Genomic DNA, 14,940 nt, shown 5'->3' on the forward strand with positions numbered 1-14,940 from the left:
GGACCGAACCTGCGACCTTCGAATAACGCGTCCGATGCTCTACCAACTGATATATATATATATATATATATATATATATATATATATGTATATATATATATATATATATATAGAAGAGAAGAGACACAACTGAGCGGTTGTCTTAATTTTATTTGCCAACGGTTTCGACCGGAGGACCGGTCTTCGTCAGGGCATGAGTATTTGCTCATATGCCCTGACGAAGACCGGTCTTCCGGTCGAAACCGTTGGCAAATAAAATTAAGACAACCGCTCAGTTGTGTCTCTTCTCTTCCCAAGTACGTTTGGCCCATTGGAAAAGCTTCTTCATATATATATATATATATATATATATATATATATATATATATATATATATATATATATATATATATATATATATATATATATATATATATACACTTGTGCGTATAGACGTGTGAACCAATACGGTATCGTATGCATTTATTATTTTGTATCCTGAACAACATAATTCTGGTAGAGGCGCTCGCTGACTGCACTGTCAGGCATACAGACAAACCTTTTTTCAGTCCTGCAATTTCTGGCTAGCGAGCGTCTGAAATGAAAGCGATTTACGCGTTCTTATGAATCGAGTGTTATAAACTATTAAACTTGTGGCGTTTTCACAACTTACAGAACCAGCCAAACGTTCGCGGAAGCGTTCCTAGCAGTCTTTAGAGGGGCCTGACCACAGTCTGAAAGCCTGACCTCTGCACGGATCGCGTTGACGGAAGCCCGCGCTACTCGTCAGATATAACATCTATCAGAGACGTCAGCAATAAAGAATGTCCTGTCTGCTTTTTTCTTTTTTTTGGAACAGTCGCTGTCAGCGACGTTAAGTTGAGTGAAGAAAGCGTAGAAGAGGGTGAAAAGTCACAGTCATAGTGATCACATATGAATCTTACCGCTTTTTCACGGGAAATCATGGGAAGTTATTGATTAAAAAAATTCGGTAGATCCCACGTACCGTGGGAGTCGGATGTTATGCGAAGCATGCGGCGGGAAGGTGACTGTGGCGTAATCTTTTTACTGAGCGAAACTTTACAAAATGACGTTAAAGAATTGTATAAATTTTATACGCATGCATATATGTTGAAGAGCCGCATATGTGTTATATAACCAGTTGTTTACAGTTGGGAAACGCTGCCAGCGGCAACGTGAATATTTCCAACGCCAGAAGCGGTAAGCTGATATGTAGTGCTTATACTTGTCACTTATGATGGAGAACGCACGCACGTTTCACGAACCCTTGTACACGTATGGAAGGGGTTCTTGACAGTTCTTGAACAAGGTTATTATCACCGTGGTCAGTGAGCACCAGCAGCTGGTCATGACTTGTTATTGGATTCAGTCGTGATCGCGGTGACGAGGGCTCCATGTGTAGTGAAGTATGAGGTATAGTACAGCTGTAGGAAATCGTGGATGCCTCAGTCATTTTGTCAACAAATTGTTTGTCGGTAGAGCCGGCGACATGTCGAAACCTGAAGTCACCCTTTTCATTGGTGAGGTATAGGCCGTCGAGGCTTGGGAGGCCTGGATAGTGCTGCGTAGACGAACATCAGTGGATGGCTCTTGTCGTATTCGTAGACTACCTGGGCGTATGTGGCCTACGTAGCCTAGTCTACAAGGCGACTGTCAATCAATCTGGCATCATCCTCGGTCAGCATGAGGCTATCGCCCAGCCTCGTAAGAAATGAAGAGGACACTGCGTTGTTCTGGCAGACTAAGTGCACTTTACGGTGCGATGATGTGAATATCATACGTAACTTTCGTTAAAGTATTCCTCCGGGATCAAGGGATCAAGCAATGCTTCAATATAGCTTGCTGCATCATAGGAATAAAAATGTAATGTTGATTAGACTGCTATAAAAGGGGAGCCAACACTGGAACCACGCGATGTTAATCTGATATGATGCCTGTATCACAGAAATACACATACTATTACCGTGATATTACACTTCAGGCTCGCAAAGCAGACTACCATGAACCCTGCAACGACAACACACAGCCGACATTGTTTATTTCTTGAAGTGGCTGCGCTGATCTCGCTTCAGGAAAACTATATGCAAGCTGTCCAGGTCTATTTTTTGTTTCATTACTTTTCTTTTATTAAACCAAGTATAAGCGTGCTGAAGGCACTCAAATATGCGTTGCCGTCGCAGCGTCCGTCATTGTAGTTCTGTTCCGCTATTGAAACTGTATGCGATTCCTTCTCCTGAAGACTCCTACGCTCACCAATAACACGAACCATAGTAGAGGTCTGAGGTTGGTGTTCCGTTGACGCATAGATTGGAAGTGGTGCAAAGAGTATCATAAATCTTAGTGAGGAGGTCGCGGTAGAAGACTGGTGTCTGCTTCGTCTGGGGCCACGCAAGCGAAGTGCGTAACATTGCGTGGTTGGTCCGGTGGATCGCCTATCACGTATGCAAGACACTTCCCAATAGCCTGCGATAAAGAAAATCACAAAATATCCTGCAAGACAAATTCATGCGCATTGGTCTAGACGTAATCTGTGTGAGAGGCGTCTTGAACTCGGATAAAATCTTTTCTATTAAGAAAATTTTTTGTTTAGTTGAGAAACCCCTCAATATAAAAAAAAATTGTTTTCTTTTCAGTTCTTCCCAATTGAAATATATTGCCGGGAATGCACTTTAAAATGATTGAAATTGTGATCGCATGTGGCGGAGCGAAATGGTTCATAGCTTGGCTATGGACCACGCCGTCCGTATAGCGCAAGAACGTTTTCGCGTTCGCTCTTCTGTTGAAATCACCTTCCCACACCTGACGCGGCTGCAGCAGATTTAAAACTATGCAGGAATTCATTTACAACCTGCTTTTGTTTGATATGCACATTTATTTTTTACCGGTACAATACTCGTCAATAACAATAAATACGTAAACAAATAAAATCTTTCGAAACATTGCTATTCAGCTCAAGAACTGGCACCTTTGTATTTAAGAAACACACCTGCATACCATTATAAGTAGTAAAACTTTCTTTTCTTGCAACCCGAAGGTGGGACTGTAGTACAAAACGCCGACGGCACGCCCTCGATTGGCCATTGTTAAGTGAAGGTGCGATTCCTACAATATCCCTCTCTTCACACGTAAGCTGTTTGTTTGTGTACGTTAATTATAGTGCTCTTTGTTACAATTTGCAATGATCTAAATGTTAAAAAATGTGCTTTGTTATGTACCAAGTACCAAGGGCAAAATATGAAAAATACTGCTTCTAACATGCAACTTGAGACGGTGTCAGGGTAAAAAAACGCCAGGCCTGCGCGGAAAGCGCAGCACAGTCAAAGCGAAAGCTGGAAGAGCGGCATTTCTAGAGCCCGTTATAAACTCTCTTGCGGCTACTAATACAAGTACATTAGCAACGTACCCACTACGCCACAAATCGTAATTTTTGGGAAGTTGGGAAGCACCCATCACGACATTATTCGTTATTCTGCGGAGAAGCGAGGTACCATCTGTAAAGCATTATGTGCATTTTGTTGATGCAGCGGTTGATGACGATGAAGAATTATGGCTGATCCCTTTGTAATGGGTTGGAAGCTTTAAATGACCCACTAGTTACGTGATTCATATTGTGTAACGCCCGAGCGTTATTTAACTGTCCCACCACGCTTTATAACATACGTTAACCGGATCAACGGAGTGTGAGAGAGAGAGAGGGAATTAACTTTACTGAGAACCCGAGGAAACGGATCATGAGAGCCTTATGGGCTTCCTTGGCAACCAATAGAAGTGCACTTGCGAGGAACCCACTACGCTATAAATCATCATAATTTTTGTGAAGTAGGGAAGCAGCCACTATGCAATTTTTCGTAATTCTGCCCTTGCTGTAGCAAAAAATTGCTACAGCAAGGGCCGTCTCCAAGCTAGCCAAGGCACCCGCTGTTCGAAAAAACAGTTATTCTGTTCCGGCATCCCCTTCAAACTACACGCGAAATTTCTGAAGCGTATCACATTTCCAGGAATGCAGACCAGTGTATAAGCCATCCTTCATTATCACTACATGACTGTGAATTTAAGTACATTGATAGTTCTTAGACAAGTGCCTCGATAAAGTGCGCCGCGTGCTGCTCGTGCTGTAATCTTTTCCTTTTTTTGACATGCGCACTTTTGTGTATAAATGTGTCCTTCTAATGTGTGAATAAACCAGTTGTTAGTGAGCGCTCGTGTTCTGTGGTTCTTCCTTCGTCTGTTGTGTGTACCGCGCTCCCAGTAAGCCGAAGAACATTGGGCTCCTACGCAGAGGGCCCAGGTTTGAACCTCGTTCCATGCTGGAAATTTTTTCTTTTTTCCTTTTTTTTTCTTGTTTCGCGCGGTAGCGGTTACGGACACCGGCGGTGGCGGTGGCGGCGGCGGACAACTACGGCGCCAAAAACGGCCGTTGAAATGATCTCAAAATAGCTTTCGTTGTAAAAAAAGCCAGGCCTTCGTGAAACCCACAGCGGAGTCACTGCGAAAGATGCATGACCGGTATTTCTGGAGCCCATTGTAAACTCTCTTAGGGCGACTACTACAGGCGGAGTTGCAAGACGCGGCGTACACCTTAGATAATCATAATTCTTGCGAAGTAGAGCAGTACCCGCTAGGCCATTATTGAACATTCTGCGGAGAAGCGAGGTACCTGCTACACATTTGCAAGACAATACAGGCGATTTGTTGATGCTGTGGCTGATGACGATGAAGAATTATAGCTGAGCCCTTTGTAATGAGTGCAAAACTAGAAAACATTCTCTCGTTACGCACATCGTATTCTGTGAAGCCTGGTTGTTATTTAACTCTTCTGCTGCGCAATATTACATCTGCTAACGCCTTTCTTTGCCCGACATGACGCCTGTATAAGGTCTTTTTGTGAAGGAGCTTCAATCACCGGCGCAGCTCTGTGGTAGAATCTTCGAATGGGACGCATGGGGCATGGGTTCAAATCTCGCTCAATTCTAGATATTTTTTGCACATCGCGCGCGATGTCGCTTACGAGCACCGGCGGCGGCGGATAACTACGCCACCAAATCGTCTGTTGTTGTCATCTACTAATGGGTTTTCCGTAAAAGTACATGTTGACATAAAAGAGCGTTAGTGACGTGCCGAAAATGCTGACAGGTGAATCCGAAACAATGCACAGTAGGCAGAACACTCCGATCAAATCATTCACTGTATTTCTTGAAGATTGAAGTAAAACGCAGAACTGGTTATACTGGCAAATTGTTCTTTCATAAGCCTGTTTTCATTTGTTTTGCTTATCGCTGTGTTATAGCGCAAAAGCTCAAGCCGAACAATTCGTGTGTTTCCTAACTTCAATAAAACAAAATTCAAATCTCTTTTTTTACGGACGAAAAAATGCGACGTCAGAAGTTATGACGCCACGACAATTTTTGTGGGAAAATTCAACAGTGCGCATTCAATTTTCGAGAACCTAAACGGTTACAATTTATCAAGGATATCCAAAAAACGAAAAAAAAAGGAGCTTCAATACGTCAGTCCAAGGAAAGTGTGTTGCTAATGCATTTCGTGATAGTGGCGAGTAGCGTTCGTCATTGAGAGACTTGCGTACATTGGCAGGTAGAATTCGTGTTTATTACTGAGTGGCTGAGAAATAATGACGAGCCCTGCTTTCTTTATAAGCGGTTTGAAACATAAATGACACATCTCGTTAGATCAGTTCCAGACTAGAACATCAAAGTTTTATTGTAGATAAACTGGAAAGCCTGCCTTTGGATTCGTTCAAGACTGCTTATTCTGAACCTTTTGTAAAGCCCACATATAATACAGGCGCACTCGCGCTTCAGTCGAATTGAGAAAAAGTAAGCTAGGAAATTAACAGACGCCAGCTGTTTAACAGACTATGAAAGCGATTGCTGGCAGAATCTGCTCTTCATTCTAGGTGAGAGCGGTCTTGTTATGAAGTACAAAAAGTACGTAAATCACAGAAAAAAAAATACCCAATTGCTTCGTAGCTCCAGTCGCGCAACTGCACTTTCACTTTGTGTTTGTTCCGTTCGCAAGATTAAAAAAAAAGAACAAAGAGATGGCTGATCCCTCTGTCATAGGGATCGGTATAACACGAAAGTGAAACGTGTCGTCGCAGAAGTAGTTGATTGCTTTCGTGCATTGGTATATCAGAGCTTGCATGAGGTCTATTGTTGTTTTGGCAGATGTAGCAACGCCTGATGTGGACGCACTCACGTTGACGCCTAGTGGAACATCTCCGTACCGACCACTAACGCACATGATCATGAAGTTCTTAACATATACGTGGACACCGCATATGGTGAGTCCCGCGCAAATATGACATTAACAAGCACATAATAAACACTGATGCTCCATATGCACTCCTCCAAAGCGTCGTGAAACGCGAAGAGAACCGTTACGCGCGTTGTGTCTTCCCTTATAGCCTGGCCGTTAATTCTCACAGGGCGAGCGGGGAACGCGGTGCGACAGCCAGGCGAGCGTCGGAGAGGTATTTTTCGATATGGATGGATGCTATGAGCGAGGCTTGGGCTAAAGCCGCCACCCCGCGGTGTGTTAAACGAAATTACACTTCTATTGGAAACGCGCCGAATGGGACGGTCGCAGTAACGGCGCATTTTTTTGTTTTGTTTTTCGAGCCTAGTGGCACACATGTCACGATCCCGTTATAAAGGGGACACTCATAGCATGCATCCATCCATCCATTCATGCAAAAGCACTGTGGGAGGAAAGTGTGAAAGATAAAAGGCGCGTTCATACAGCCTCCGTTATTTGTTTGGCGGTAGCTCAGTGGGCTAAACGCCCGCCAACCATCTTCGCGGACCGAGAGGTCATGGGCTTGACTCCTGTTAACGGAACTTCTTCTTATAGTATTTTTCCTTTGCCATTTGATGGCGTTCACTTTGCTGACGTATTTCCGTGACGTCATGAAAATTTTCGGGGACCCCGGCATAAAACACTTTAGTGTTAAAAAATCGCCGTTCGCATGGCTGTCGCTTCTGTTTGCGAAAACGTGAAACTGAGGTGATAGCGAGGACGATAAAGACGGCAATCTACTGGCGAAGCAGAGGCTAAGTTATTGAAAGTTAGTTATATGGCGATTAAACAAATTAAGCAAGCACTTACATAATCAGTGAAGGTTAACGGTTAAGCATAATGACATGTGCGACAGGTAATTAGTGAGAGTTAATGAGTGAAACCTTGACGTCGATATAGAAGGTACAGTAGAATTGCCACACGGGATGGTTCTCGTGTTCTGGTCGTCTTAGGGGAAAGCATAAGGGAACCTGTGAGTTATTTTTTCTTCACTGCTATCCCCTCATTTAGCTCTATTCACACAAGTGACAAAAAACTAAGGTCCCTAATGCACTGAAGACGACTTGAAGGCGAAAGCGTGCGTGGCCTTTTAAGGACGGCACTTTTTTCCGTGCAAACGCCGCAAGCACAACGTGAACGCTTAGCTCGAGCACGGCTCGAGTTGCTCGAGGCGCGCTTGGAAGGTACGTCGCATTACTTATTTATTTTTAAAGACGATAGTCTTTCTTGGGGAACTTAAACGCAGAAATTTTGGTCTGTCTTTCTGTCTTTCTGTTTGTCGGCTCGTCCCTCGATTCAGCCACTCGGCCAAAGTTGAACCACTTGCACAAGGGCCAGCCGTCTTGAACTGGTATGGCTGTTCATACTTGTGAACGTTGTCGATCAAAAAGTAAATATCATGCATATCTGAGGTGCAACATCACAAGGTAAGTATTAGATGGCGTGTTCCTTTAATAGAAAATGCATACATACGTAATTTTAAGGATCCTAGTTTCTTAAGCTGCGCTGAAAATGCTTATGCATTTTGGAAGCTTGAGCGAGTTGGTATGCGTTCATCTTTGTTGAAACAGCGCTCACTAGACGACGACGAAGTAAAAGAAGGCACAGGACAGGCGCTGCCTGTCCCGTGCCTTCTTTTACTTCGTCGTCGTCTAGTGAGCGCTGTTTCAACAAAGCTGAAAATGCGACTGCGCTGAAATTTGCCTTCCTCCGTGCCCTTCGCACGAGCTCATTGTTGTGTTTCGGTTTCGGTTCTGTATTGCACTGTACGAATGCCATGGGTTGGTGTTGAAAAACTTTAGTTTTGAGAAGGCCAAGAAGGTGAAAAACAAAATATTTAAAAAATGAAAAAGCAGCGTTGTGGGCGGCCTTCAGGCTGCCGGTTGTGGGCGCCGCTCTGGCGTTCCTGTTTTACCCAGGCGACGTGTAAATAAAAGAGTGTGTGGAGAGTACTCGTTGAGTGCGGACGTTTCTCTGCTTCAGCACTTCGCGCCAAACCGCGTTTTCGGGCTGGCTGGCGTCCCCGCCGGTCGCGTTGGTCACCGCCGGTCTTCGCCTGCTGCTGCGCCGGGACTACCAGCACGCAACACAGCACTCATGTTTCCCGACGTATTGCCAGATGGCGTCCATATCTCACACAGCGCCTCTTCTATCGTCTTTACACGACATTTGCAGCGAAGCACGCAGATACGCGGCCAATTTTTTTATGCACCCGAATGGCACAAGAAAAGAAGTCAATGGCCACCTCAAGCGCCTCGAGGTGCGTTTAAAAGGAACGCAGTCTTTTCTCTTTTTTTCCCTTTTTTTCTTTTTTTTACGCGAACGCCAGCCACAAAGAGGAAATAGCGCAAATGTTGCTTGCCACGAGCACGGCCGCTAAATAAAATAGTGGCCGTGCCCCGAGCAGCGATATATTACAGCGAAACTCCATATGTCTAGTCTCTGATGGATCGCGTCCGTGGATAGGGCGACAATTTTCGGTGTGCCTCGCGCATCGCCCCCTCGACACGTTTCCCTCGCCCCTCTTCCTTCTGGGCAGGTGCCCCTGGCACCCTCTCCACCGCTGATGCCTCCTTCACTAGTGTGGCCATATTGACGGCGGCCTTTCCCACCAATGGTTGTGCCCCTATGTGTCATGGCGCTTTTGGCAGCAGTTGCCCCTTGGACTCCCTATGGGAGGGCCGGATGTCGTTTGTTCGCATTTGGGAAAAAAAAGCATAGTGCCACGCCCACTTGTTGTTATATTTTGATGTATTTGCGTTTGACCAGCAATGACGGTTAGCAACGCTCGGCGCTGACCGCGCGGCAATATTCGAGAAGCTCCTCGAACACTGCCGCGCGGTCAGCGCCCAGCGTTGCTAACCGTGCGTTGCTTGAATTCATGTTACACCCTCCCCCATGGCGGTCCAAGCCAGAGGGTTTCTGGAATAAGGGACCCTCCCACCTCCACTCACTAGCCACTTATCAATATACGTTTTAACGCGAGAGCGCTGAAGAGCTCCTTTCGCAGAAATTTAGGCGTTGGTGTCGGCGTCGGTGTCGTTGGTTGTGGGCCGAAATCGGTGTTGTCCTTTAGCGAAAGTTTCAGAGAGATGCAAAAAAAAAAAATATGGTTGATTCCTCCGCCATAGGAATCGGTTTATACCAACACGAAAGTAAAACGTGTCTTTACAGAAGTAATTGAATTATAAAGAGGTTTATTAGCGGCTACGATAGTCAACAGCGACAGTCAAGGCGAGGCCGACTCTCAGCGCGAGTTGCGTTCTCTTCGAAAAGAGCCGAAGAGGGCGACCCACTAGGAGGTGTTCGAGAGGACGACCCATTACCAAGTTCGATCGCTTCGCTACAGAATGTTTACTGTACATTGATATACGAGAGCTTGCACAATGTCTATTGGCAGCTATAGCACCGTTTAACGTGGATGCACCCAGGTTGACGCTTGGTAGCACGTCTCCATGCCGACGACTAACGTCCATGATCAATGATTAAGCAAACCTTCGCGTTAGCTGCAGCAGTTAACGGTGACAGCGTAATCAGAGAAATCGGTGTGACAGCCAGAAGAGCGTCGCTGACTGGACGCAGAACTTAGGCCAAAGTCGCCGTCCCGCCGTATGCTAGAACACCACGGCGGGACTAGAGGGAAAGGCAACGCGCGTCGTGTTCTTCTTCAGTGTATGACGAACGCGATAAGCAGGTCATTAGATGAATAGCGTGAGGTACTTGTCGCGTACGTTATGAAACGCTTTCCTGCAGTAACGTGTGGCATAAACGCGTATACCACGGTCCACGAAATTCGGGTATAAGTCACAGGTGATTCACAGATTGTATCAACCCAGGAACGGTGATAACCGACTTTCAAAAATCTTGACGCGATCGCGTTATGAAGCATGTGTTGCAGAAAATGCGAGGTAGGCGTCGGCAGCGGTGTCGGTGAGGGAAATATCAGAGGGACGGAAAGATTGAAGATCACGGTTACAGCCGCAGTCGAGCCCAGACATCTGCGTTGCAGTCAACTATTGCAGTCAGGTATTTATCCACAGAGTTGCGCCAGTGCTTGAAACTGCTTAAGAAAAATACCCTATAATGGCGTCATATCGTGGCGATGTCCACTGCGGTTGCAGTGTTCGCTATCGGCGTTTGTAAGAATGTATTAAACATTACGTACTAACTCCTATGACTTGCCAAGCTCTGGTCAACCATTCATCAACCCGGAGGAATACGGCAAAAACCGCTTCTTACGATGTGCGCACCATCGCACCTTAGCCTGCAGTTAATTTTGATGTACCCGACATCTGTGCTTTAAGGTGAGTACCGACGTCACGTCGAACCATAGGATACCTGTGGGCGTCAGTGCAGTCAACGCGCCTGGTAAAGCCACGATCAATCACGTAGCCAAGGGGGAGAGGGCCCTAAGAGCCCCCCTCCCCCCTTAGAATGATGCGTCCTCAAATAGGCACTTTTCTCAAAATGGGAGCTTTCCTCAAATAGTCAATGCCTTCAGCAAGTGCTCCCCTTTCTCCTCCCCCACTACCCCGAAAAAAAATTTTCTCACTGCGGGCCAGCCTACGAGATAAACATAACTACTCAATATGCACAAAGAAGTCGCTCCAGTTCGCATCGCTTGACTCAAAGCAATAACAAAAATTCGGCATAGGCCACGAATCGCCTGCGGCTTCGCGTAACATCGACTCCCGGAATGAGTGGAATCTGCCGAATTTTTTTCACCAAGCCCGAGGTGTAGTTCATGACAGCTTTAACATCGTTGCTTGTTTTTATTCCTTTGCCTCAAACAGGTATACACATCTAGCACATAATTTGCGCTTCTTGCACTGAAAGGCATCACAACACCGCGCAGTATTGATACTCACCTCCATGGTGACGGGCGTGCAGGCTCTGGTGTCGTATTTGACACGAGAATTGCAGTAAGTTGGGGCAATTGTGAACACAAGCTCGAAGTATGCATCGATCTCTTCCTGGAAGACGAAAGAAGAGAAGTCATCAGAATGCAAGACAACTTTTTCAAACGCTTTATCTTGCGAAGTATATCCTGTCTTGAAGAGACATAATGTGCTTTGACCGCACAAGGAAACAATTTTATGTGGCACAACCTGCCTAATTGTGCATCCTTTGCAAGAAAAAGGTGAGCAAATAATCACAAGGTGTCTCAGACACGCCAGCTGACGTTTCGGCAAGTCAATGTGTATTTCTTAAGAGTGACTTATGGAAAGAAGGCGAAAGCCTGTTCGAAGGACTCGTTTATTTTTAAACACACAAGCAAATAAATCCGACAGACAATCAAGCCAAGTAATGCATAGGAGACATTATTTGGTGACTATCTGTAGCGTACTAATAATGACAAACATTGCAATCAATTCAAGATGATGAAAAATCATTCTTTCCACAGGTAGAAACCGAGCCCACAACCTTCGAATTACGCTTCCGATGCTCTACCAATCGAGTCTGCTCCCCGCGCCAAATTTGTTGGGTATTTCTCTGCGTGCAACCCCTGCGAATGTAAGCCAGCGCCATTCGTAGCGAAGGCAGTGAGTGTGGAGCACTCTTTTTGCCAAAAGGGCGTCAAGTGGCACGTGATCTATGCGCGAGGTGGCAGTTTACCGGTCAACCTTGACATGATACCTGAAGGCATCAAGTCGTTGGAATGACAAACTGACTTTATAATTCTCGGCGCGCTGCTCTGCACGGCATTGAGCGAACAAACTCTGTGGTTCCAATGATCAGAATACACACCGTGACTTCTGACGTGACGAGGCACGCAGGCACGCGAAAGAAAGGCGCGCGTGCGCAGGCACCTGAACATTCGTCACGCTTGTGGTACGTGCTGCGAGAAGAGGAAAGCACATAAGGACATTGTGATAAATCTCACAAAGCGTTTATGTGATCACACAGGGCAGCTACAAGGAAAATTAAGGTACTTGGGAATACAAATAACACTAAGCTACAAGTACACTGACTACAAGGAACATAAGGAATAGGAATAAATTTTATTCTAAACAGAGAGCCGACGGCAGAGTAGTTCAAGGCGGGCGGCGTTCCTGGTCCAGGATGCCGTGGGACTGAGTAAGAAAAAAAGAATTCAGTTTCGCCGCAAGGGCGCAGCAATCAATGCGATAGCAACTAATTGGAATATCATACGAAGGAAGGCTGTAGCAGCGTGCTCCTTTAGAAGAAAGCATGGCTGCTGCAGCGGGCGAAGTGGCCTATGTCTGGTCTAGGGCTTCAACGCAAGCTATGAGTCATATATGGAACACCGATCAAGCGATAAGCGCGTGAGCACGGGCAACCTCGCCCTGTAGGTCAAAGTACACGACCCGAGGCGCGCAGCCCGACTCCGGCCCTTTGGTCGTTTGCACCATATCGCGGATGTTAGTGCACAAGCCTCTGGCACGCGAAGCACTTCAGAGATCGGCGTCTTATGAGCGGTAAATGGTGCATATACATAGCGCGTCGTTATTATGCTGGGAATGGATGCCTTCGCGGCTGAGTCGTGTCACGCGCCCCTTTGCGGATCGATTGGTTACAGGTCGGAGCGCATGGGAAAAATTTTCTCCCGGAATGTTTCTAGTCGTAGGCTATATATATATATATATATATATATATATATATATATATATATATATATATATATATATATATATATATATATATATATATATATATATATATATATATATATATATATATCCGAAGTAAAGGTGCGAAATCCAGAGACGGGCGAAAGGACATCTCGTGGAACGGGGCTCGCCTCGTGTACTATGCTGATGCGAAGACGGCGCTTGACGACCTGAGGTCAAGAAGAGAAGTCAACGTGCGTGGGGCACTCAGTGCTCGGTGGCGCATAGGCCAGCCTGCCCAGGTTAAAGCTTGCGCTCGAACGGCAATGCTCAGCGTAGAATGTGCCCATTAACCAGGCGACGATCTTATTAACCATTTTATCCGATACTACAAGAGTGCATATAGCCATTGGTACCTGGTTCGGTTTGAAGATACGTGCTTATATTTTGTACTTGAGAATTTGTCTCATTATCCACCCTCTTGGGCGATATGACCAGATATTAAATACGAAACGTTTCTTTGACCGTTTCAGTCTCTCTGTCTGTCTATTTATTATCTATCTAAAAGAAGAGAAGAAATAGTAGAGAAGGAAAGGCAGGGATGTTAACCTGTTTAAGAAATCCGGTTTGCTACCCTACACATGGGAACAGGGTGGGGGAGACTTAACGAAGGAGAGGAAAGAGAGAGAGAGAGAAAGATAGCACATGACACAGCACACACAGTCAGTCACAGTCGGTCACTCTTGCATGGTACGCGACATTTCTATTATCTATCTATATCGCTGCCTATGTCTGGGAGCTCTCGTGGTCGCTTCCATAACTTGGTATACACCAAAATTGGCATAGGGGATTATGAGTGTACGACGAACATGACTTATAGGTTATCACATGAATATGCTGACATGGCCGTCGCGTACATAATGAAACCCTTTCCCGTAGTCACGTGGGGCGCATACCCGCGTACCACGGCCCACGAAAAGCGGGTATGGTATGGTATTGTATGGTATGGTATGGTAAACTTCACTGAGGTCCTGCAGGGCTTGTCTCAAGACGCAGCGGGCCGCTACCACGAAAGGACCGGCATGCGCCATAGGTGATTCACAGACTAAATCAAACCGGTACGCAAAATGGCGTACCGGTTTGAAAATGGCGTCATGTGATGACGTCATTGAAGAGTTTATGGGACACGATCCGTTCATTAAACAAGAGAAGACATACCGTTTGTTAGGAGTTTTAATATAGCACACCAACGCTTACGTATGTGCAGTCATCATCAAAATTCTAGAGACCACAGGAGCGTGCGGCAAACAGCACCGCGGCGCCTTCTGACTGCTAGTTGCCGGGCTCGAGAGCGAGCACTGCGCGTGCGCAGCATTTTTTACCTGCCAGCCTGCTTGTGCGCTCCCTTGAAGTGCGCGCGCACCGGAACGCCATAGCAAGTTCAAGCTACCACTCCTGTGGTGGCTGCTGAAGTGCTTTATGCTAGAAATGTAGAAAAAAATTGAGTCCGCGCTGGAAAAGAAGGCGTGACAATAAGTTTTAGTTACCGATGAGCATACTCTTGTGACCGTGAGGACGGTGTTGTAGAAGTTGACGTTTTTCTGCTTCGAAACGACGAAATCGGCAATGATAGAATACCAGTAGTCGTCTCCCACATCGCGGAGTTCGCAGATACCAGTCTTTTTGGTGATCGTTTTTTCAAGACAAAGCATTTCCCCGTGAAAAATGGACAGCAGTATCAACGGCTGATATCTCATCTTTTCCTGTCACCAAGGCTCTGAAAAATGCAGAAAACAGCAGTGCGCCACTGCAAGAATGCACACACAGGTAGTTTTTCTAAAAGCAAAAAAAAGGAACGTCTTTCATGGCCGTTGGAATGCGCTCAGAATTACCTTACTCCATTAATGATTAAGTGTGTGGCTATTCCAACCATAAAATAACACCTTGTAAGCAACCTGAGCTTTAGAGGGGAGATCATTCTTTTGTCTAGTTGTGGCATCTGTTGCTTGGAGATACGTCTGACACACATAAAATAGCTTATGAACTTGAAGCA

At 45.7% G+C, this 14,940-nt stretch overlaps 1 protein-coding gene across 1 annotated transcript; it reads right to left on the reverse strand.

The window, feature by feature from the left end:
- Positions 1-2,207: 2,207 nt before the first annotated feature.
- On the reverse strand, positions 2,208-14,659 carry LOC119373973 (uncharacterized). Its single transcript, XM_037644034.1, has 3 exons — positions 14,435-14,659; positions 11,184-11,288; positions 2,208-2,463 (listed from the first exon to the last, which is right to left on the reverse strand). The coding sequence occupies exons 1-3, from the start codon at positions 14,642-14,644 to the stop codon at positions 2,338-2,340; spliced, it is 441 nt and encodes a 146-aa protein (XP_037499962.1). The 5' UTR covers positions 14,645-14,659; the 3' UTR covers positions 2,208-2,337.
- Between the last annotated feature and the right edge of the window lie 281 nt (positions 14,660-14,940).

This window comes from Rhipicephalus sanguineus, chromosome 11 (assembly GCF_013339695.2).
Source record: "Rhipicephalus sanguineus isolate Rsan-2018 chromosome 11, BIME_Rsan_1.4, whole genome shotgun sequence".
In the NCBI taxonomy this organism is placed as follows: domain Eukaryota; kingdom Metazoa; phylum Arthropoda; class Arachnida; order Ixodida; family Ixodidae; genus Rhipicephalus; species Rhipicephalus sanguineus.

Coding starts and splice junctions, on each gene's coding strand:
- LOC119373973 (XM_037644034.1), bottom strand. CDS start 14,644: ATGAGATATCAGCCGTTGATACTGCTGTCCATTTTTCACGGGGAAATG. Junction 11,289..14,434: donor TCACAAGAGTATGCTCATCG/GTAACTAAAACT, acceptor TTCGTCTTCCAG/GAAGAGATCGATGCATACTT. Junction 2,464..11,183: donor GCACGCCCGTCACCATGGAG/GTGAGTATCAAT, acceptor TCTTTATCGCAG/GCTATTGGGAAGTGTCTTGC.